General features: G+C 35.0%; 1 protein-coding gene and 1 long non-coding RNA gene across 8 annotated transcripts in view; both read right to left on the reverse strand.

Moving 5' to 3' along the window:
- LOC127700010 (serine/threonine-protein kinase SMG1-like) overlaps positions 1-26,409 on the reverse strand; it is a 182,357-nt gene that overhangs the window by 67,274 nt on the left and 88,674 nt on the right. For all 4 annotated transcript variants that reach the window (XM_052203441.1, XM_052203440.1, XM_052203442.1 and 1 more), the window contains exons 39-47: positions 24,730-24,949; positions 23,908-24,078; positions 23,150-23,281; positions 22,168-22,262; positions 21,708-21,806; positions 17,125-17,275; positions 14,404-14,502; positions 12,110-12,210; positions 8,051-8,204 (exon numbers count right to left, since the gene is read on the reverse strand). In XM_052203441.1, the coding sequence (XP_052059401.1) occupies positions 8,051-8,204; positions 12,110-12,210; positions 14,404-14,502; positions 17,125-17,275; positions 21,708-21,806; positions 22,168-22,262; positions 23,150-23,281; positions 23,908-24,078; positions 24,730-24,949 (1,222 nt within the window). The remainder of the gene's footprint in view (positions 1-8,050; positions 8,205-12,109; positions 12,211-14,403; positions 14,503-17,124; positions 17,276-21,707; positions 21,807-22,167; positions 22,263-23,149; positions 23,282-23,907; positions 24,079-24,729; positions 24,950-26,409) is intronic.
- LOC127700011 (uncharacterized) lies at positions 8,211-10,408 on the reverse strand. 4 transcript variants are annotated; one of them, XR_007981394.1, is made up of 5 exons: positions 10,304-10,408; positions 9,162-9,785; positions 8,903-8,941; positions 8,553-8,747; positions 8,211-8,513 (listed from the first exon to the last, which is right to left on the reverse strand). It is a non-coding gene; the product is annotated as an uncharacterized LOC127700011 (long non-coding RNA). The 4 variants fall into 4 exon arrangements; XR_007981397.1 differs by lacking the exon at positions 8,211-8,513 and adding an exon at positions 9,825-9,863 and having other exon boundaries at positions 8,521-8,747; positions 9,162-9,317; XR_007981395.1 differs by lacking the exon at positions 8,211-8,513 and having other exon boundaries at positions 8,521-8,747; positions 9,318-9,785.

Consider the following 26,409-nt stretch of genomic DNA (forward strand, 5'->3'; position numbering starts at 1 on the left):
ACCTTGTGGTACAATGTCAGAGAGATCCATACACTAACACACAAGTTATGTCTGGAATTTACAAAAATTCTTATTTTTGGCCCCTAATTCCTTAACTGTTGGTAACCCCCAAAATCAATCCCAACCTTCCTTTTGTGGTATTGAACCTTATGGTAAAATTTCATAGAGATCCATTCACTTAAACTAAAGTTAGATTGCGAAAACCAATGTGTCTTCGGACGACGACGACGAAAACGCCAACGTCATACCAATATACGACCGCAAATTTTTTTTGTGGTCGTATAAAAATAAAAGAATCCTTCCCTACACTTATTCTAGCATGATAAGAACAGGAATTTTTAGTTTTGTAAAAATTGATTTTAAGAGCAAATCCTTTAGGGTGAATTGATTATGTCAGACATGTTTCAGTTATTCAAAAATCTTTCTTTGCTGAACATTTTTGCTGTACAGTTTCTCTATATCTATAATATTATTCAAGATAATAATCCAAAACTGAAATTTCCTAAAAATTAACATTTCAAGGCCAATAACTCCACAATGGGTTGTCTGATTGGCCTGAATGTTTCACAGCAGATACAGATCTTGACCTGCAGATCCTTTTTACAGTTTTGCTCTAACTGCTTTTGTTATCAAGATACAAGTCGAAAACTGAATTTTACCACTATGTTCTATTTTTAACCATGGAGGACATGTTTCTTGATGGAAAGGAGTAAAAAACACAAACTTTATACTAGATACTCTAAGAATCAGTCAGTCCAAGTTTAGTTGAATCTGGTCTAACTTGCAGATTCAGAGCGGAAGACTTTTGGAAAAGTACACAATGACGATAGAAGATGGCGAGTCAAGCCATTTCCAACTGTTTTTTTTTAAGTGTTTTACTGTTGTTGACACCATAGTTCCAGGTAAGCAGGAGGGCTGAGCACTCAAATATGTTTAACCAAGGAACATATTGTATGTGCCTATCCCAATTCAGTTAGTTGCTGTCTATTTAATCTGTTCTTTTATTGTTCGGTCAAACATAAGGCTGTTGTTTTTTTTGTTTGAATTGTTTCAAGTTTAGTCATGTCGGGGCCATTTAAAGCTGACTTAACGATATAAATATTGCTCATTGTTGAAGGTCATTTGGAGACCTATAATTGCTTAAATCCACATCATTTGGACTTTGTTGGATAGTTGTCTCATTGGCAACTGTACATCATCTCCTAATCTTATAAAAACAAAATTCCACAAACTTGGTAAATAAAGATTGGACAATATGAAGCCCATCAAAATAAGTGGATGACCTCAGATGTTCTGGAAGGGTTTGGGCTCCACTAGTGACACAAGTCATGGCATGAACTCAGATGTTCTGGAAGGTACAGGCTCCACTAGTGACACAAGTCATGGAATGACCTCAGATGTTCTGGATTGGTTTCAGGCTCCACTAGTGACACAGGTCATGGCATGAACTCAGATGTTTTGGAAGGGTTAGGGCTCCACTAGTGACACAAGTCATGGCATGAACTCAGATGTTTTTGAAGGGTTCGGGCTCCACTAGTGACACAAGTCATGGGATGACCTCAGATGTTCTGTAAGGGTTCGGGCTCCACTAGTGACACAAGTCATGGCATGAACTCATATGTTCTGAAAGGGTTCGGGCTCCACTAGTGACACAAGTCATGGGATGAACTCAGATGTTCTGGAAGGGTTCGGGCTCTGCTAGTGGCACAAATCATGGCATGAACTCAGATGTTCTGGAAAGGTTTGGGCTCCACTAGTGACACAAGTCATGGGATGAACTCAGATGTTCAGGAAGGGTTCAGGCTCCACTAGTGACACAAGTCATGGGATGAACTCACATGTTCTGGAAGGGTTCGGGCTCCACTAGTGACACAAGTCATGGGATGAACTCACATGTTCTGGAAGGGTTCAGGCTCCACTAGTGACACAAGTCATGGCATGAACTCAGATATTCTTGAATGGTTCAGGCTCCACAAGTGACACAAGTCATGGCATGTTACTTTTGTTAAAATTTCTCTTGTCTAACCCGAAAGATATCAATTTCACAAACCATCCGTACTTGAAAATTGTCTTACCCTAAATCTTGATAGAATGGGAAAGTTTGAAATGATTATAAAGTGTATCAGGACAAAAGCAAACAAAACTGTACATGCAGAAACAACATTTGCATTGAATAAAAACTACTTACTGGCTACAACTCAACATTATTAAGCTGCAGACCAAATATTAAATCATTCCCTTCAAGCCGAGAAAACTTCCGACGAAAATTTTCCTTGTACAATGAGTGTTGTTAAATTTTAAACTATTCGCAAACAGGAAATGGATACATGGCAAACTGTGTAATTAACCTGCATTTTTTCACATGAATTACATTTAAAAGCTCACTTTGGTGAAATTTCACCTAAATTTCATGTTATCTGTTTTGGATATTCATACTTGATCTTGGGTGATCTATCTGATACCATTTGTTCTATTATTTAAATAATTATTATTTATTTATTTTTATAGCATGCTTGGGAATATTAAGGCCATCTTTTCATATTTGTCTTTACTTCAGATGGATTTGTATGATACATTTGTGTAAATAAACCTAACATGTATTAAATTTGTCAAAAACATTTATTAAACAGGTTACTTGGTTGTAAAATACTGAAGATACAAATTGTAATTATTCAGTTTCTGGTAATCTTTTTTTGATTAAAATGTAATGCATTATCTCTACTTTGCTGCCAATTAAAAAGCTTTTAGATGATATAAACAATAATACATCCTTTAATGTACAATTCTACCTAGATGCCAATTAGGAATCACGTTTCTATAATGTCCTACTTCATTAAGAGTCCTATTTCTATATCTTTATAAAACAGATATGGTCTTTGAAGACATAATACCAGGCAGTGTAATGATACTATTGGATTCCTTATAATTACAGGTGATATTTTAACCCACTTTATTTCTACAATACAATGAATGATTTCTGTTTGTATAACATGAACATGTTTCATGGATTAACCTAGAATGTATAATTGACCAAAAAGTCTATGAAATTATCCCACCTAAAAAAATATCCCAATTTGGCCTCAAATGCAAAGTTTGAAAAAAATTGATGAAAAATTGTTGCAGATACACATGACACAAATATGAGGAAACCCAAGAAAAATAATTTAAATCTGTTCAAAATAAAAATCTGTTTGCAATCACTGTACAATAATGTTGAATGATGTTAAAGGAAAACTGTTGTGAGTTAAGCATGACACAGTCTAGGTAAAGTATTCAATGAATATATTTAGATACAAGAAGATGTGGTATGAGTGTCAATGAGACAACTCTCCATCCAAGTCACAATGTGTAAAAAGTAAACAATTATAAGAACCAGTGTACTCTAATATGCAATCAAAGGTATGTTGAATTTTTCAGCAGAAGACAGGATAAGGTATAGTTTTACTATGAGACCACTGCCACTTTATTTAAACTTAAGACAAAATAGCTGTAAATGCTTGAAATTGCATAAACTAACATAGAAAGCAATGGGGCTATTAATTAGTGGTTTTATTCCTAAAGAGAAGTGGAATGATTGCCAATGAGACAACTATCCAACAGAGTCCAAATAACATGGATTTAAGCAAATACTGTATTCCAGGAATTTTTCCTGGTAGTTTTATTTTTGCCTTTGATACATCCATAATTATTTTTACAAATATCTAACTGGAAAAGCTGTATTTTACAACTATACATGTATTAAGCAAGTTGACACTGATACTATTTTTTATAAAAACAACACATGTTTCAGTAAGGTGAAACACACCTGTAAATCATTTAAATAAGGATTAGTACATTTGTTACTGTCTCACATATCAAAGGATTTATTGATTTACTATTATCACTGCAGCTTCAACAGTGTTCCAAATAAGGTCATTCTTTGTTTATGTGTTTTCACTAGCAAGCAGGTTTAATAATACAATGATCTCATGTCAATTTCAAATTTAACTAGTTTTTTCTTTCTTTTGCCACATTGTCTGCATACCAGTCCTTAAACTGCCAGCTAATAACATTAAAAATCTGACAGACAGACACACAAATTTCCCAGTTTATAATACACGGCCTTCAAAAAAGAGCAAAACCCATACCATATAGTCAGCTATTGAAGACCCCAACATTATAAAATGTGAAAAAAAAAGTGTAAATTTGGTTGGCTTTTTCTGGAGTGTGATACGAAATTGTTACTAGCAAAGGTCATGCCCCACTGGAAACCAAGATATGTGATATAGCTATATCCCATAAAAGAAGTCAATGTGCAGTATTACCAGGGCCCAAAATTAATAAATTGCTTCGCCGAGCATAGCTGGATACGACCGTAGAGGTCCAACCCTGAACAATTGGGGCAAAAATGGACGCAATATTCGTGATTGATACAAGTCTGAATTTGGATTGTAATTAAATATTTGACACATAAAAGGTTTCTGACACAGAATAACTGTAGTCAAAGAACTTAGAATTGGTTATATGATTTGAATCTATATTCAATTTTTTGCTTTTGTGCAATACACTTTGCTGTTGCGAATTGACCCCCCTCCCCCACAAAAAAAAATAAAAAATTTACCCCCTTTTTTTTTTGCTTTTGAGCAATACACTATACTGTTGCTTATTAACTCCCCCTCCCCCCCCTTTTCCCCCCAAAAAATTCTTTCCCTGAAGATATGGTCATAATCTCAATTCAAATTTCCAATGGAGTTTGCAACCATATTTACCCATTTAAATTTGTGCTAACTTAATCTATTTTATAATAGAATTTAAAATATGGTGTCAAGTCTTTCATATGGATTTTTTTGTAAAAAAAAAAAGATGCAACATTTGCAGATATTTTTACTGGTCTTCCTTTATAAATATGCATTTCTTTAAACATAATTCAAAAGCAGTGTAAGGGAGGTAAACAAAACGTTGTATTTGGATTACCTCCCTCACACTGCTCTTAAATTGTCTTAATTGTTCATTAACCATTACTTTATACATAATTTAAAAGCAGTATAAGGGAGGTAATTCAAATGATGTATTTGAATTACCTCCCTTACACTGCTTTAAATTATGTTTTGTACTAAAGTATTTGTCCATTAACCAGGACACCCTTGTTTTTCCCCCTTTTTTGCCCCTAATTCCTAAACAGTTTGAGCCATAACCCCCCAAAGCAAATCCTAACCATCCCTTTGTGGTATGGAAACTTGTGGTATAATTTCAGAGAGATCCATAGACGGTTCCACAAGTTATTGTCTGGAAACTAGAAAAATGCTTATTTTTGGCCCCTAATTCCTTAACCGTAAAATTTCATAGAGATCCATTCACTCAAACTAAAGTTATTGTGCGAAAAGCAATGTTTTTTTCGGACGACGACGACGCCAACGTCATACCAATATATGACCGCAAAAATTTTTTGCGGTCGTATAAAAATCTGAATGCACAGTTAGATTCAGCAATATCATAGAACCACAAGAATTCAGTTTTTGATGAAATCCAACAAAGTCTAATTTTGGACCCTTTGGACCTCAATGTAGACCTATTTAAAAATGTCCAAATATCCAATATAGTAATACATGGTAAAAACCTCAAACAATTCAAGACTTTAAATTAATCCTCATTGAAATTGGTTAAAAGATTTGTATTAATTTTCAATTGAAGATTTCTTGCTGTTGTGCAATACTTAGTAAATCTGTTTACAAACTAAATATAATAATTTACACACCCTGTTTGGTGTGTACCTCCTGCCATATCAGTATTTGTTGTTTCATTATAAAGATCAGAAATAATTTATGTTAGAACCTGCTTAGCCAGTATTAGAAAAGTCTTTGGCCCCTATTTGGCCTCTAGTTTCTTAACGGTTAAAGCCACAACCCACAAAATCAACCCCAACCTTCTGTGTGTGGAATGGAACCTTGTGGTACAATTTCATAGAGATCCATGGACTATTACTTAAGTATTTGTCCAGAAACCAGAAAAATCTTGTTCCCCCCCCCCCCCCCCCCCCCCACTCCCCCTTTTTGGCCCCTTATTCTTGAACAGTTTGAGCCATAACCCCCCAAGTCAAACCCAACCTTCCTTTTTGTGGTATGGAACCTTGTGTTTCAATTTCATAGAGATCCACAGACTAATACTTAAGTAATTGTCCATTAACCAGAAAAACCTTGTTTTCCCCTCCTTTTTTCCCCTAATTCCTGAACAGTTTGGGCCATAACCCTCAAAGTCACACCCAACCTTCCCTTTGTTGTATGGAACCTTGTGGTACAATTTCATAGAGATCCATACACTTGTACACAAGTTATTGTCCGGAAACTAGAAAAATGCCTTTTTTGGCCCCTTTTTGACCCTTAATTCCTAAACAGTCGGGACCATAACCCCCAAAATCAATCCCAACCTTCCTTATGAGGCATGGAACCTTGGGGTACAATTTCATAGAGATCCATTCACTTATACTAAAGTTATTGTCAGGAAACCAAATGTCTTCGGTCGACGACAACGACAACGACAACAACATGATAGCAATATACAAACGCAAATTTTTTGCGCTTGTATAAAAACTGACCGCCATGAAATAGCAAAATAGTGCTGAAAGTGGCTTTTAATATCAATCAATCAATCAATCAATATAAGTTGTTAATGTCAACTGTTCTTCACTTTTGATAACTGAGTTGAATTAATTCAGTCACCCTTAAGGTCATTACATTTTCTGACCTATTCAGACATTTTTCTGATCTTGTTATTAAACCTTTTTTCACTCTATAAACTCCTGTAAGGCATTCAAGATAACTATTGAGACTAAGGCTTTATAACTTTGGACCAAAACTACAATTTGCCCTTGTAAGCGATTTCTATCATTAAACTGACAACACATGGAAAATGAGGTCAAGGACAATGGACATATGACAGACTGAAACTTCGTAACATGAGGTATCTGCATACAAGGTATGAATCATCCAGGTCTTCTAGCCTTAAAAATATAAAGCTTTATACAAATAGTTTATGCCATCGCCGCCAGATTGTGGACCTACTTGAAAACTGGGCCCAAAATCCAAAATCTGAATACATGCTTAGATTCAGCATATCAAAGTACCCCTTGAATTCATTTATTTTTTTAAATCAAACTAAGTTTCATTTTGGACCCTTTGGACCTTTAAAAATGTGGACCAATTGAAAACTGGGCCCAAAATCAAAAATCTAAATACATGGTTAGATTCAGCATATGAAAGAACCCCAATAATTCAATAATAGATGAAATCGAACAGTTTAATTTTGAACCATTTGGACCTCATTGTGGACCAATTTAAAAACGGGGCCTAAAATCCAAAATCTAAATACATGGTTAGATTCAGCATATCAAAGAACCCCAATAATTCAATAATAGATGAAATCGAACAGTTTAATTTTGGACCATTTGGACCTCATTGTGGACCAATTTAAAAACGGGGCCTAAAATCCAAAATCTAAATACACGGTTAGATTCACCATATTAAAGATCCCCAAGAATACAAGACTTTGAACTAAACCGCATTGAAATTGGTCAAGAAATAAGCAATTTATACAAAGCATTAGAAAAGTATTGTTATTGGCCCCTTTTTCCTAGGGCCATAACATCCAATATCAATCAGAACCTTCCTTTTGAGGTATGGAATGTTGGGGTACAATTTCATAGAGATCCATAGACTTATACTCAAGTTATTGTCCGAAAACCAGAAAATCCTAGATTTTTGGCCCCTAAATCCTAGACAGTTTGGGCCATAACCAATCCCAACCTTCCTTTCGAGGTATGGAACCTTGTGGTACAATTTCATAGAGATCCATACACTTATACATAAGTTATTGTCAGGAAACAAAAATGTCTTCGTACGATGATGATGACGACAATGACAACGTCAAACCATTTAAGGACAGCCAAAAAAAAAAAAAAAATAAAATAGTACACGAGTCATGTTTTGAATAGACGAGGGAGTGACTGGGAAGACAATTATATTCTAATTTTTGCCTTATATAGCCCATTATTGACCACAGCATATCAGTGACTTACCTCTCCTGTTGCTAAGTCAACCAAAACATTGTCAAGATGTCTGTCTCCAAGACCTATGATATAACCAATCATTGACATTACAGCTGTAGACCTGGCATATGACTGAGTGATCTGCCACCATTCACTGGCCCCTGTACTACAACACCAAAGTTCCCTAAAAAAACAATAACAACTGTAGACCTGGCTTAGGACTGAGTGATCTGCCACCCTTCACTGGCCCCTTAACTATAGCAACAAAGTTCCCTAAAAAATTAACCTAAGTTTTTCTACTTTAAAAATTATAATATGAAACCTTATATTTGTGGTTTAAACTACCACAAAGTTAGCTACTGAGGATTCAATCTTACCCTTTATACCCTCACCAACACTGAGGATTCAATCTTACCCTTTATACCCTCACCAACACTGAGGATTCAATCTTACCCTTCATACCCTCACCAACACTGAGGATTCAATCTTACACCTTCATACCTTCACCAACACTGAGGATTCAATCTTGCACCTTCATACCCTCACCAACACTGAGGATTCAATCTTACACCTTCATACCCTCACCAACACTGAGGATTCAATCTTGCACCTTCATACCCTCACCAACACTGAGGATTCAATCTTACCCCTTCATACCCTCACCAACACTGAGGATTCAATCTTGCACCTTCATACCCTCAACAACACTGAGGATTCAATCTTGCACCTTCATACCCTCATCAACACTGAAGATTCAATCTTGCACCTTCATACCCTCAACAACACTGAGGATTGAATCTTACACCTTCATACCCTCACCAACACTGAGGACTCAATCTTACCCTTTATACCCTCACCAACACTGAGGATTCAATCTTACACCTTCATACCCTCACCAACACTGAGGATTCAATCTTACACCTTCATACCCTCAACAACACTGATTATTCAATCTTGCACCTTCATACCCTCAACAACACTGAGGACTCAATCTTACACCTTCACTGAAGATTCAATCTTGCACCTTCATACCCTCACCAACACTGAAGATTCAATCTTGCACCTTCATACCCTCAACAACACTGATTATTCAATCTTGCACCTTCATACCCTCAACAACACTGAGGATTAAATCTTACACCTTCATACCCTCACCAACACTGAAGATTCAATCTTACACCTTCATACCCTCAACAACACTGAAGATTCAATCTTACACCTTCATACCCTCAACAACACTGAAGATTCAATCTTACACCTTCATACCCTCACCAACACTGAGGATTCAATTTTACACCTTCATACCCTCACCAACACTGAGGATTCAATCTTGCACCTTCATACCCTCACCTTCACTGAAGATTCAATCTTGCACCTTCATACCCTCAACAACACTGATTATTCAATCTTGCACCTTCATACCCTCACCAACACTGATTATTCAATCTTGCACCTTCATACCCTCACCTTCACTGAAGATTCAATCTTGCACCTTCATACCCTCAACAACACTGATTATTCAATCTTGCACCTTCATACCCTCACCAACACTGAAAATTCAATCTTGCACCTTCATACCCTCAACAACACTGAAGATTCAATCTTGCACCTTCATACCCTCAACAACACTGAAGATTCAATCTTGCACCTTCATACCCTCACCAACACTGAAGATTCAATCTTGCACCTTCATACCCTCAACAACACTGATTATTCAATCTTGCACCTTCATACCCTCAACAACACTGAGGATTAAATCTTACACCTTCATACCCTCACCAACACTGAAGATTCAATCTTGCACCTTCATACCCTCAACAACACTGAGGATTCAATCTTACACCTTCACTGAAGATTCAATCTTGCACCTTCATACCCTCACCAACACTGAAGATTCAATCTTGCACCTTCATACCCTCATCAACACTGAAGATTCAATCTTACACCTTCATACCCTCACCTTCACTGAAAATTCAATCTTGCACTTTCATACCCTCAACAACACTGAAGATTCAATCTTGCACCTTCATACCCTCAACAACACTGAGGACTCAATCTTGCACCTTCATACCCTCAACAACACTGATTATTCAATCTTGCACCTTCATACCCTCACCAACACTGAAAATTCAATCTTGCACCTTCATACCCTCACCTTCACTGAGGACTCAATCTTGCACCTTCATACCCTCAACAACACTGAGGATTCAATTTTACACCTTCACTGAAGATTCAATCTTGCACCTTCATACCCTCACCAACACTGAAGATTCAATCTTGCACCTTCATACCCTCAACAACACTGAGGATTCAATCTTACACCTTCATACCCTCAACAACACAAACCATTTTCCTTTCATTTCAAAGTATATAGAAACAGGATTTTTAAGGAACTGTCCTCAGTTTGTTCTATTTTATAATATAAACATTGGCAGACAAATTTGATGAGACGTAATCAATCAATTTCCCATAACAGGAATTAAATGTATATCAGATCCAATAAATGTGGATAGTGTCCACATGTGGACACAGATGATGCCCCCGCTTGCATATCATATAGTTATAAAGGGACATAACTGAAGAACGGTAAAAGTGACGCTAACCAAATTTGAACTTGATCTGAGTTTAGTGGTAATTAGCATTGTGTGTAAGTCTCATAACATTTGGATGACACTAACTTAAGTAGAGAACAGAAACTAAAAATTCAGCAATTTTTCTATTTGTAAACACGCATAACTCTAGAACGGTTGTGTATAAGTTTTATAACATTTGGTTGAGGCAAACTAAAAAATTCAGTAATTTTTATGTTTATAAAGGGACATAACTCAAGAATGGTAAAAGTGTCACCACCAAATTTCGTACTTAATCTGTATTATGTAGTAATAAGCATTGTGTATAAGTTTCATAAAATTTGGTTGAGGCAAACTAAAGTTAGAAAACGGAAACAAAAAATTTGTACTTGATCTTAGTTTTGTGGTAATGAATATTGTGTATAGGTTTCATAATGTTTGGTTGGGGCAAACTTAAGTTACAGAATGGAAACTAAAAATTTTGCAATCTTTCGATTTTTAAAGATGCATAACTCAATAATGGTTAAAGTGACACTACCCAAATTCAACTTGATCTGTGTTTTATCAGTGGAAGTCAAAATTAAACATTGCATTATATAAAGCATTGATTGTAGTTGATTCAACTATAATCATGGACAAAGGAAGATAACTCCAATTTTAAAAATTAGTTGATATTTAGAAGAAAATAAAAATTTTGCAATTTTTCCATTTATAAAGGGGCATAACTCTAGAACGGTTAAAGTGACGCCACAAAAATTCAAACTTGATCTGTGTTTTGTGGTAATAAGCATTGTGTATAAGTTTCATACCATTTGGTTGAGGCAAACTGAAGTTAGAGAACAGAAACTAAAAATTTTGCAATTTTTCCATTTATAAAGGGGCATAACTCTAGAACGGTTAAAGTGATGCCACCAAAATTCAAACTTGATGTGTGTTTTGAGGTAATAAGCATTGTGTATAAGTTTCATAACATTTGGTTGAGGCAAACTCGAGTTGGAGAACGAAATTTTGGGACGTACGGACGGACGTACGTATGTACAGACGGACAAGGGTAAAACTTAATGCCCCCACCGCTACAGCGGGGGCATAAAAAATTTGCTCTACTTAATAATGTATAAAAGTATTATTGATTATTACTACAGTTCATGTAAATGTGAACAATAAATCAAGCTAAGATTAAGGCTGAGTTCAAACTGCCCATGTAATACAGATTATTAATTTTAAATAAATGTTCGAAAATTCAATTCTAGTTCTGCCTTAGTATTAAGTTTCTAGTGTAAACAATGTAAGGTAAAAGTCACATTTCAAATGTAATAGGCAAAAGCTTCTTATTTAAAAGTGGACAGAAACTGAGTATGCTCATATCTGGAATTAAGAATACTCAAGTCACAATATCACAATCTGCAGTTTTATCTATAAAATAAAATAATGTAAGACACCAAATAAGGTATGTAGACAAAGAGACAGTATTCCCTAAAGGTTAATTTTATCAGTTCCCCTTCAGTTTGTTTGTATTTACCTGGCAAGTAAATCTGATGGCGTTTCTTCTATAAGTTCCTGTAAAACTGACCGCAGTGTGGACAAAGGCCATTCCTTTCTGCTTTCTAGATTTGTAATACCCTGAAAGTAGAAATGTTACATGTCAGTGAATAGAAACAAGAGAGATCAATCCTTCCTCATTCTATAATCATATTTCAAATATCAGCCCAACAACTGAAACATGGGATGACAATAAACACTCCTTCCTCATTCTATAATCACATTTCAAATATCAGCCCAACAACTGAAACATGGGATGACAATAAACACTCCTTCCTCATTCTATAATCACATTTTAAATACCAGTCCAACAACTAAAACATGGGATGACAATAAACACTCCTTCCTCATTCTATAATCACATTTCAAATACCAGTCCAACAACTGAAACATGGGATGACAATAAACACTCCTTCCTCATTCTATAATCATATTTCAAATACCAGTCCAACAACTGAAACATGGGATGACAATAAACAGTCCTTCCTCATTCTATAATCATATTTCAAATATCAGCCCAACAACTGAAACATGGGATGACAATAAACACTCCTTCCTCATTCTATAATCACATTTCAAATACCAGTCCAACAACTAAAACATGGGATGACAATAAACACTCCTTCCTCATTCTATAATCACATTTCAAATACCAGTCCAACAACTAAAACATGGGATGACAATAAACACTCCTTCCTCATTCTATAATCATATTTCAAATACCAGTCCAACAACTGAAACATGGGATGACAATAAACACTCCTTCCTCATTCTATAATCACATTTCAAATACCAGTCCAACAACTAAAACATGGGATGACAATAAACACTCCTTCCTCATTCTATAATCACATTTCAAATACCAGTCCAACAACTAAAACATGGGATGACAATAGACACTCCTTCCTCATTTCATTCTATAATCACATTTCAAATATCAGTCCAACAACTAAAACATGGGATGACAATAAACACTCCTTCCTCATTCTATAATCACATTTCAAATACCAGTCCAACAACTAAAACATGGGATGACAATTAACTCTCCTTCCTCATTCTATAATCACATTTCAAATATCAGCCCAACAACTGTAACATGGAATGACAATAAACAAGAAGCTGTCATCTTCACTAAATATTTTTTTCAATTCAACAGTGGATTTATTTAATTTCATGGAGTGTATGTGTGGATACTTGATTTAATGGTTTCGACCAATCAGAGCTGGAGTTTGTTGTAGAAGATCTCACTTGGACATAGAATGCTTGGTGTAGTGGTACTGTTAGTTAGAGAGGGAGAGGGACTATAATTACCTTATCTCTAAGAGCTGGAGTAAGTTTGTTGTAGAAGATCTCACTTGGACGTAGAATGCTTGGTGTAGTGGTACTGTTAGTTAGAGAGGGAGAGGGACTATAATTACCTTATCTCTAAGAGCTGGAGTAAGTTTGTTGTAGAAGATCTCACTTGGACGTAGAATGCTTGGTGAAGTGGTACTGTTAGTTAGAGAGGGAGAGGGACTATAATTACCTTATCTCTAAGAGCTGGAGTAAGTTTGTTGTAGAAGATCTCACTTGGACGTAGAATGCTTGGTGTAGTGGTACTGTTAGTTAGAGAGGGAGAGGGACTATAATTACCTTATCTCTAAGAGCTGGAGTAAGTTTGTTGTAGAAGATCTCACTTGGACGTAGAATGCTTGGTGTAGTGGTACTGTTAGTTAGAGAGGGAGAGGGACTGTAATTACCTTATCTCTAAGAGCTGGAGTAAGTTTGTTGTAGAAGATCTCACTTGGACGTAGAATGCTTGGTGTAGTGGTACTGTTAGTTAGAGAGGGAGAGGGACTGTAATTACCTTATCTCTAAGAGCTGGAGTAAGTTTGTTGTAGAAGATCTCACTTGGACGTAGAATGCTTGGTGTAGTGGTACTGTTAGTTAGAGAGGGAGAGGGACTGTAATTACCTTATCTCTAAGAGCTGGAGTAAGTTTGTTGTAGAAGATCTCACTTGGACGTAGAATGCTTGGTGTAGTGGTACTGTTAGTTAGAGAGGGAGAGGGACTATAATTACCTTATCTCTAAGAGCTGGAGTAAGTTTTTTGAAGAAGATCTCACTTGGACGTAGAATGCTTGGTGTAGTGGTACTGTTAGTTAGAGAGGGAGAGGGAGTATAATTACCTTATCTCTAAGAGCTGGAGTCAGTTTGTTGTAGAAGATCTCACTTGGACGTAGAATGCTTGGTGTAGTGGTACTGTTAGTTAGAGAGGGAGAGGGAGTATAATTACCTTATCTCTAAGAGCTGGAGTAAGTTTGTTGTAGAAGATCTCACTTGGACGTAGAATGCTTGGTGTAGTGGTACTGTTAGTTGATCCAGTTGTCTGATTCTGAAAATAAATTTAACTTTACATTTACAATTAATTTATACAGCAATTCTTTCTCCACAGAATTCAACAGTTTCCACTGTATATGGTCTAAATTAGTGCAAGACTTAAAACTATGACAGAAGGTCTTTCTGACTAAGAGCATTAAAATATGGTGTAGGACTTTAAACACCTCAACGGACAGATGACAGAACTTTGAGCATTCTACTGTTTTGGATTCATCATTAGTACTAAGGTACCTATTTTTGTGGATTTCATGTGTGCTGAGAGCCCAATAATCTAAATGTTCAACAAAGTATAAATTTTCTATAAGCTTGTATGTTAACTTTGGCAAATCCATGACATAAAATAGTAATGAAAATACAATTTTTCCTCAATACACAAGAAGTGGTACTTAAATGAATCCACAGTAATATAAAGATACAAAAAATAAAAATCGATAGTTAAATTCCAGAAAGTATTTTTTTATTTCAAACCTTAAACAGATGATTCAGCAATTGAACCAAAATTAAATGAATCTGAACAGTTTTTTATGGTATCAGTTTTCCAAACAATTCAATAAAGCAAATATTCCCATATGGACACCATAAGTTTTTTGATATAACAAATAATCCAATATGCACACCATAAATTTTTAATATAAACACTGATCAAAGAATCAAATCTGGTACATTTTGCCTCAATTCCTACATTGGTTTAAGAGAAAGAAGTTTAAATTTATATAATGATGAATACAAAGTGATTGTAACCAATCCATTGACCTTTGGTCAAGTACAGTAGACTCCGGCAAATGGGATACCCAAAATGTCAGCAAAAAATATCCCATTATCCGATATATATTCAAATAGACGATAAATGTATAGTCATTGAATATTCTGCAATAATGAGTAGACCTAATCCTGAGATGTTACTAGCCCTGACCACTGCTATATAAGAAAGGGCTGGAGTGATTTTTATCAGTTACATCACCACGATGTTTGTGTAAAAAATTATCAGCTGGTTTTGTAATGCTTATATTTGTTTTCAGTTTTTAAATCCTATATTATTAAAATAAATAAAATGTCCGGAAATATTTATGTGAATAACTATCTACTATCCATAGTTTGTGCCTTTATTTGTTTTGTAAACGAATTAATGTCCATTATTTACATTTATCACAGGTAAGCTAATTGGGCTATAAATAGATCAAAGCATGGTCTGTGTACACTGCAGTCTCTAAACTAAAATCGTATTTGTTATATATTTTATTTCTTTAAATAATCAAATTTAAAGGAGTAGGTCCGGTAAGGGCCGATTTTGGCCTCAAAATTCAAGTTCATCTGATGAAAGATTTTGGACACTTTTTAATCACTTAAGTGTCTACTTCAGTCGATTCAATCAGTTTATGTAAAAGATTTGAACTGATTTAGTCATTAAAGACGCTCAAATTCAAGCTTAAATATGAAAAATCTATCAAATATGCCATAATATGTCACTTTTCAGATGGTTTTTGTCAAAAATGAAAGTGGCCGCATCCGTGTTCATTCTCAACCTTTATATATGTTATGTATTATCATCAAATACAACTTACATTTAAATATTGAGAATGAACACAAATGCGGCCACTTCCATTTCAGACGAAAACCGTCTAAAAATTAACCAAAATGCTAAAATTTCGAAGATTTCAGTAATTTAGCATGACTTAATGATGCTAGTACCCGATACATGTGCATTGTATTGTCAAAAACAGCCCATATTTATGTAACAGAATTATTCTTCTTTCCAATAAATAGATAAAATTTTACATTTTAACAATTTTGTAAAACTGCTATATTTTGGGGCCAAAAAGGGATCTTACTGGGCCTACTCCTTTATGAAGATATATAATCATGATTGATAAAATATTTTTGCATCAAGTTTAAGTTTTTCTGAAGACTGTTTATGTTTAGGTCATGGTTCTCGAGGCTTCTTCATATTTTGTAAACAAAACAAAATGGCGTCCATGACATGTGGTCATGCAAATGTTACAAATTTATATCTGACAAAAGTCAGATTTCTCTTGTCAAAAGGAATTTATATGTATATTGCAATAAAATATTCAGAAGGAGGTACATTCAGTTTAAATTATATTTCTGATTCTGCGAGGATTTAGAGTTTTATCAAAATTCTCCCAACGTACTGCTCTTGTATATCTTATAAATAAATTCAAACTATTTGAATTTAGAGGGCATCTAATTCACTTTATAAAGGAAGACAATGAATAAAGACAACAATTTATTAAGAAATAGTTCATTTTTATTCAGTAAAAACTAAATTTTCTTGTCTGCAGATTGTAATTTTGTAACTTCCGGTTCCATTTCCTGTCAGAAAAACATTGAAAATATCCGATTGTGCATGGTTCTGAAAATAATTTCCAGAATATTCTTATCCTATTTGCCGATATATTCTTATATTTGATATTCGATTACACGATAAAATTAACATTAAACATATAGGGAAGGGTTTGGTGTTTTGAAAAAATATTACAATAGCCGATATATTCGTTTAGCCGATATCCGATTAGGTGGAGTCTACTGACACTGTATGTAAAAAATCTAATACTCAAAATCTCTCCATGTGACTGAAATAAGAAGATTTGTATCTTACTTTCATAGACTGAGCCAAAGCATCTCTCTGTTGCCATCTTTTGTACAGACTAAATAAAGGTGTGGAACCATCCACCCACTGAATCAGTCCTGACCGTGGTCCTAACGGGGTCACAGAGTAATGTCTAGCTCTGTACAACTGTTGCTCTCCACTGAAAATACACAAATAGTCATCATGGTCATTGTTATAAGACAGGCATAACAGAACAACAGAATATGTAGTTAGAAGTTTAGATAAAGTCTTAGTTATGAGTAGGTTTGGAGAAATTTAGGCTTGGTTTCTCAGTATTAATTCTACCACAGCTCAATAAACTTAACAAAGAAATTGATAGCAAAAAATATTACAAGTTGTATGATAGTTTTTTGTGAAATTAACCCCCTCTCCAACTTACCTGGAAGCACTAACAAACATATTTTTGACAATACTAAGGAACTGTATGATCCTCTACAACTTACCTGGAGTTACTAACAAACATATTATTGACAATACTTTTGAACTGAATGATCCTCTACAACTTACCTGGAGTTATTTACAAACATATTATTGACAATACTTAGGAACTGAACGATCCTCTCCCAACTTACCTGGAGTTACTAACAAACAAATTATTGACAATACTTAGGAACTGAATGATCCTCTCCAACTTACCTGGAGTTACTAACAAACATATTATTGACAATACTTAGGAACTGGACGATCCTCTCCCAACTTACCTGGAGTTACTAACAAACATATTATTGACAATACTTAGGAACTGGACGATCCTCTCCCAACTTACCTGGAGTTACTAACAAACATATTATTGACAATACTTAGGAACTGGACGATCCTCTCCCAACTTACCTGGAGGCACTAACAAACATATTATTGACAATACTTAGGAACTGAATGATACTTTCCAACTTCCCTGGAGTTACTAACAAACATATTATTGACAATACTTAGGAACTGGACGATCCTCTCCCAACTTCCCTGGAGTTACTAACAAACATATTATTGACAATACTTAGGAACTGGACGATCCTCTCCCAACTTCCCTGGAGTTACTAACAAACATATTATTGACAATACTTAGGAACTGCACGATCCTCTCCCAACTTGCCTGGAGTTACTAACAAACATATTATTGACAATACTTAGGAACTGCACGATCCTCTCCCAACTTCCCTGGAGTTACTTACAAACATATTATTGACAATACTTAGGAACTGCACGATCCTCTCCCAATTTCCCTGGAGTTACTAACAAACATATTATTGACAATACTTAGGAACTGCACGATCCTCTCCCAACTTCCCTGGAGTTACTAACAAACATATTATTGACAATACTTAGGAACTGCACGATCCTCTCCCAACTTACCTGGAGTTACTAACAAACATATTATTGACAATACTTAGGAACTGGACGATCCTATCCCAACTTACCTGGAGTTACTAACAAACATATTATTGACAATACTTAGGAACTGGACGATCCTCTCCCAACTTACCTGGAGATACTAACAAACATATTTTTGACAATACTTAGGAACTGGATGATCATCTCCAACTTACCTGGAGTTACTAACAAACATATTATTGACAATACTTAGGAACTGGATGATCCTCTCCCAACTTACCTGGAGGCACTAACAAACATATTATTGACAATACTTAGGAACTGAACAATCATCTCCCAACTTACCTGGAGGCACTAACAAACATATTATAGACAATACTTAGGAACTGAATGATCCTTTCCAACTTACCTGGAGGTACTAACAAACATATTATTGACAATACTTAGGAACTGGATGATCCTCTCCCAACTTACCTGGAGTTACTAACAAACATATATTATTGACAATACTTAGGAACTGAATGATCCTTTCCAACTTCCCTGGAGTTACTAACAAACATATTATTGACAATACTTAGGAACTGCACGATCCTCTCCCAACTTCCCTGGAGTTACTAACAAACATATTATTGACAATACTTAGGAACTGGACAATCCTCTCCCAACTTACCTGGAGTTACTAACAAACATATTATTGACAATACTTAGGAACTGAATGATCCTTTCCAAATTACCTGGAGGTACTAACAAACATATTATTGACAATACTTAGGAACTGCACGATCCTCTCCAACTTACCTGGAGTTACTAACAAACATATTATTGACAATACTTAGGAACTTTACACCCTCTCTGATTTACCTGGAGTTACTAACAAACATATTATTGACAATACTTAGGAACTGCACGATCCTCTCCCAACTTCCCTGGAGTTACTTACAAACATATTATTGACAAAACTTAGGAACTGCACGATCCTCTCCCAACTTCCCTGGAGTTACTAACAAACATATTATTGACAATACTTAGGAACTGGACGATCCTCTCCCAACTTACCTGGAGTTACTAACAAACATATTATTGACAATACTTAGGAACTGCATGATCCTTTCCAAATTACCTGGAGGTACTAACAAACATATTATTGACAATACTTAGGAACTGCACGATCCTCTCCAACTTACCTGGAGTTACTAACAAACATATTATTGACAATACTTAGGAACTTTACACCCTCTCTGATTTACCTGGAGTTACTAACAAACATATTATTGACAATACTTAGGAACTGCATGATCCTCTCTAACTTACCTGGAGTTACTAACAAACATATTATTGACAATACTTAGGAACTGGACGATCCTCTCCCAACTTACCTGGAGGCACTAACAAACATATTATTGACAATACTTAGGAACTGGACAATCCTCTACCAACTTACCTGAAGTTACTAACAAACATATTATTGACAATACTTAGGAACTGAACAATCCTCTCCCAACTTACCTGGAGGCACTAACAAACATATTATTGACAATACTTAGGAACTGAATGATCCTTTCCAACTTACCTAGAGGTACTAACAAACATATTATTGACAATACTTAGGAACTGGATGATCCTCTCCCAACTTACCTGGAGTTACTAACAAACATATTATTGACAATACTTAGGAACTGAATGATCCTTTCCAACTTCCCTGGAGTTACTAACAAACATATTATTGACAATACTTAGGAACTGCACGATCCTCTCCCAACTTCCCTGGAGTCACTTACAAACATATTATTGACAATACTTAGGAACTGCACGATCCTCTCCCAACTTCCCTGGAGTTACTAGCAAACATATTATTGACAATACTTAGGAACTGGACAATCCTCTCCCAACTTACCTGGAGTTACTAACAAACATATTATTGACAATACTTAGGAACTGAATGATCCTTTCCAAATTACCTGGAGTTACTAACATACATATTATTGACAATACTTAGGAACTGCACAATCCTCTCCAACTTACCTGGAGTTACTAACAAACATGTTATTGACAATACTTAGGAACTTTACACCCTCTCTGATTTACCTGAAGTTACTAACAAACATATTATTGACAATACTTAGGAACTGCACGATCCTCTCCCAACTTCCCTGGAGTTACTTACAAACATATTATTGACAATACTTAGGAACTGCACGATCCTCTCCCAACTTCCCTGGAGTTACTAACAAACATATTATTGACAATACTTAGGAACTGGACGATCCTCTCCCAACTTACCTGGAGTTACTGACAAACATATTATTGACAATACTTAGGAACTTTCACACTCTCTGATTTACCTGGAGTTACTAACAAACATATTATTGACAATACTTAGGAACTGCACGATCCTCTCCCAACTTCCCTGGAGTTACTTACAAACATATTATTGACAATACTTAGGAACTGCACGATCCTCTCCCAACTTCCCTGGAGTTACTAACAAACATATTATTGACAATACTTAGGAACTGGACGATCCTCTCCCAACTTACCTGGAGTTACTAACAAACATATTATTGACAATACTTAGGAACTGAATGATCCTTTCCAACTTCCCTGGAGTTACTAACAAACATATTATTGACAATACTTAGGAACTGCACAATCCTCTCCCAACTTCCCTGGAGTCACTTACAAACATATTATTGACAATACTTAGGAACTGCACGATCCTCTCCCAACTTCCCTGGAGTTACTAGCAAACATATTATTGACAATACTTAGGAACTGGACAATCCTCTCCCAACTAACCTGGAGTTACTAACAAACATATTATTGACAATACTTAGGAACTGAATGATCCTTTCCAAATTACCTGGAGGTACTAACAAACATATTATTGACAATACTTAGGAACTGCACGATCCTCTCCAACTTACCTGGAGTTACTAACAAACATATTATTGACAATACTTAGGAACTTTACACCCTCTCTGATTTACCTGGAGTTACTAACAAACATATTATTGACAATACTTAGGAACTGCATGATCCTCTCTAACTTACCTGGAGTTACTAACAAACATATCATTGACAATACTTAGGAACTGTATGATCCTCTCCAACTCACCTGGAGTTACTAACAAACATATTATTGACAATACTTAGGAACTTTCCACCCTCTCTGATTTACCTGGAGTTACTAACAAACATATTATTGACAATACTTAGGAACTGCAAGATCCTTTCCAACTTACCTGGAGGCACTAACAAACATATTATTGACAATACTTAGGAACTGCATGATCCTCTCATCTAAATGTAAATCTTCCAGTCCTTTGAATAAGTATGGGTATCTACAAAATATAAACACAAAGATGAATTTGTTTCACTATGAACAGAGGACAAAATACTTAAAATTTAAACTATAATTATGACAAGTTTACAACATGTATGCAAAGAATTTGACCAACCATGTGAGACACACATGGGTAGTTATTTTTATTATCTTATGCTTAATCATGCATTTAATGTGTGTACAGCTTTAACTAACACATTGATTGATACAGATGATGATTACACTTAATGAAAATAACAGAATGGACCATAATTGATTCAAATGCTTTTAAATGTGAACATCCAACTGATTTAAAAAACGGAAGGGTTTTTAATTGGATCCATTTCTTCTGATCTCAATATTAATATAGTCTTACTTACTTCTTGCCATCTGAACCAAGAAGGACTAACTTCTTAGGTTTAGTTTTAGTTGGCAGTATCTGTACTGTGTTGGAGACAGATTCAACAGACACCATCTGACAATAAAAAATAGTTTTATTTACTACTTATTACACAATAATTATAATTATGTCAATATGTATAAATAAAGGGTAACATCTGGCACAGCATAATATGACCATCTACACTAGTTTGTCTTAAAAAATCTATTATTTTGTTTACCACAATTAAGCCAAAATATGTATGGAGTTCCCTGCAAATAAAGGTCAATATCAATATTGACCCCAATTTAGCCTCGAGAAACATCATGCTAAAATTTGAAAAGGCATGGATGAAGCATTTTCAAGTTATCCCACAGAAATAAATGAAGAATGTGTCCATAGGAGACACAAATGCCCCCGCTTGAAAATATATGGCAAATTCTGCAATTTTTCCATTTACAAAGGGACATAACTCAACAACTGCGAAAGTGACGCCACCCAAATTTGATCTTGATCTGTGTTTGGTGATAATAAGCATTGTGTTTAAATTTTATATCATTTGGTTGAGCAAACTAAAGTTAGAATGCGGAAACAACAAATTTAGCAATTTTTTCATTTATAAAGGGACATAACTCGAGAACGGTGTAAGTGAGGCCAAATTAAAACTTGATCTGTGTTTGGTGGTATTAAGGATTGTGTATAAGTTTTATAACATTTGGTTCAGATAAACTAAAGTTAGATAACGGAAACTAATTTTGGGATGTACAGACAGACAGACAGCCGGACAGACAGACATGGGTCAAACTTAATGCCCCCTCTGCCATGGTGTGGCATAATAAAAAGAGCCATTTTCAAATCAATCAAGGATCATTACTTCTAAAAGCCAAGTTTGGTTTGCATTAGGTTAGGAATCTTCCTTTCTAGAAATGCTTTGTGATAGCATTGTAATAATAATCCCTTAGTCTGAAGAAAAAAAATCCTACCTTTCCAGACATGCCTAGTCCTGGCATAGCAATAACTGTCCCTTTCATAGCCTGTAGGTTAGGACTTATTTTTTCCATTCTCAGTATTAAACTGCTTCGCTTCTGTGCTTTCTGTTGTAAACTGGCATGTAACTGTTAAAGCAGAAAAAATAGATTTTTGATAAAAGTTTTGATATTCAAATGCCTCATTTAGCAATCATCTTCACAATGTGCTCTATACTGACTATAGTATGGTAAAACAGTCAATCAATTAAATTTGTGAATGAAAGAAACAAGAAAGCATTCAATGTTTTATAGGCTTGTTTAAAAAGTTGCCAGCCATTGTAAGGAGGATGGCTTGGATTGGTTGGATTACTAATTTGTTTAAAAAGTTGCCAGCTGTTGTAAGGATGGCAGGGATTGGTTGGATTACTGAACTGTTTAAAAAGTAGCCAGCTGTTGTTAGGAAGGCTTGGATTAGTTGGATTACTAATTTGTTTATAATTTTGCTAGCTGTTGTTAAGATGACTGAGATCGGTTGGATTACTTACCTGTTTAAAAAGTTGCCAACTGTTGTTAGGATGGCTGGGATTGGTTGGATTACTAACCTGTTTAAAAAGTTGCCAACTGTTGTTAGGATGGCTGGGATTGGTTGGATTACTAACCTGTTTAAAAAGTTGCCAACTGTTGTTAGGATGACTGGGATTGGTTGGATTACTAACCTGTTTAAAAAGTTGCCAACTGTTGTTAGGATGACTGGGATTGGTTGGATTACTAACCTGTTTAAAAAGTTGCCAACTGTTGTTAGGATGGCTGGGGTTGGTTGGATTACGTAGTTTCACAATGGCAGCATCAATCAGTTTACCATAGGTATCTTTGAACCATTCCTCCTGAGGTGTTTCTGGTGGCTGTGATGTTATCTCTTGTAACTTCTCTAATGCATATAATGTCTACAAATATTTTTATATTCTTAAAGTCACATGTCACTTACAGAAAACATTACAGAATCTTTCAACTTCAGATAATCTTTGTTTCTTACAAAATAAGATACATCGATAGCCACAAGAGTTATTGTAATTGACCTCCAAAATGGGAAAACAACAACTGAAGTAAACTGATACCACTTGTTTGGTCATACTTATTTAGTTGAGTTATACAGACAAAACTAATGAACTGTCTCGGAATTTTTTACAATGAGCACCTTCAGCTAGATTTGAATTAACAGTAATCACTTGACTTAAAGACTTCTTTTTGTCTTTAGTTAGATTGGAATAAATTGCCACCCCATATAATGATTTGAGTTAACAGTGATCTCTTGACTTTAAGACTTCTTTTTGTCTTTAGTTAGATTGGAATATTAAAATTGACACCACATATAATGGTTTGAGTTAACAGTGATCTCTCAACTTTAAGACTTCTTTTTGTCTTTAGTTAGATTGGAATAAATTGACACTACATATAATGGTTTGAGTTAACAGTAATTTCTTGACCTTCAGACTTCTTTTTGTCTTTCGTCAGATCAGAATAAATTGACACCACATATAATGGTTTGAGTTAACAGTGATTTCTTGACTTTAAGACTTCTTTTTGCCAATACTCACTGGTTTCATGATAGTTTTATGTTTCTCTCTAATGATGGCTAATTTCTCATCTTTGGTCAGAGCAGAGTTAGTGTTGACCTTCTTGACTTCACTCTCAAGTTGTTGAAGTTTACGTGTTACATCTTGATGTTGCTGGTTTAGTGTTCCCAGCCAAAGTTCGTCCCACAGCAAGGTTATTCTACGTAACTCCTGAACTAACTGCTTAACTTCTGATATCATCCTACAAGGAAACATCAACAAGTTAAAGTCAATGTGAAGAATAAATCATTGCAATGATTCTACACCAACAAGTTAAAGTCAATGTGAAGAATATATCATTGCAATGATTCTACACCAACAATAAGTTAAAGTCAATGTGAAGAATAAATCATTGCAATGATTCTACACCAACAACAAGTTAAAGCCAATGTGAAGAATAAATCATTGCAATGATTCTACACCAACAACAAGTTAAAGTCAATGTGAAGAACAAATCATTGCAATGATTCTACACCAACAACAAGTTAAAGTCAATGTGAAGAATAAATCATTGCAATGATTCTACACCAACAATAAGTTAAAGTCAATGTGAAGAACAAATCATTGCAATGATTCTACACCAACAACAAGTTAAAGTCAATGTGAAGAATAAATCATTGCAATGATTCTACACCAACAATAAGTTAAAGCCAATGTGAAGAACAAATCATTGCAATGGTTCTACACCAACAAGTTAAAGTCAATGTGAAGAACAAATCATTGCAATGATTCTACACCAACATTAAAGTCAATGTGAAGAACAAATCATTGCAATGATTCTACACCAATAACAAGTTAAAGTCAATGTGAAGAACAAATCATTGCAATGATTCTACACCAACAACAAGTTAAAGCCAATGTGAAAAACAAATCATTGCAATGATTCTACACCAACAAGTTAAAGTCAATGTGAAGAACAAATCATTGCAATGATTCTACACCAACAACAAGTTAAAGAATGATTCTACACCAATAACAAGTTAAAGTCAATGTGAAGAACAAATCATTGCAATGATTCTACACCAACAACAAGTTAAAGTCAATGTGAAGAATAAATCATTGCAATGATTCTACACCAACAATAAGTTAAAGTCAATGTGAAGAACAAATCATTGCAATGATTCTACACCAACAACAAGTTAAAGCCAATGTGAAGAATAAATCATTGCAATGATTCTACACCAACAACAAGTTAAAGTCAATGTGAAGAACAAATCATTGCAATGATTCTACACCAACAACAAGTTAAAGTCAATGTGAAGAATAAATCATTGCAATGATTCTACACCAACAATAAGTTAAAGTCAATGTGAAGAACAAATCATTGCAATGGTTCTACACCAACAACAAGTTAAAGTCAATGTGAAGAATAAATCATTGCAATGATTCTACACCAACAACAAGTTAAAGTCAATGTGAATAACAAATCATTGCAATGGTTCTACACCAACAACAAGTTAAAGTCAATGTGAAGAATAAATCATTGCAATGATTCTACACCAACAATAAGTTAAAGTCAATGTGAATAACAAATCATTGCAATGGTTCTACACCAACAATAAGTTAAAGTCAATGTGAAGAACAAATCATTGCAATGGTTCTACACCAACAAGTTAAAGTCAATGTGAAGAACAAATCATTGCAATGATTCTACACCAACAA

Source organism: Mytilus californianus, unplaced genomic scaffold (assembly GCF_021869535.1).
Source record: "Mytilus californianus isolate M0D057914Y unplaced genomic scaffold, xbMytCali1.0.p SCAF_46, whole genome shotgun sequence".
In the NCBI taxonomy this organism is placed as follows: Eukaryota; Metazoa; Mollusca; class Bivalvia; order Mytilida; family Mytilidae; genus Mytilus; species Mytilus californianus.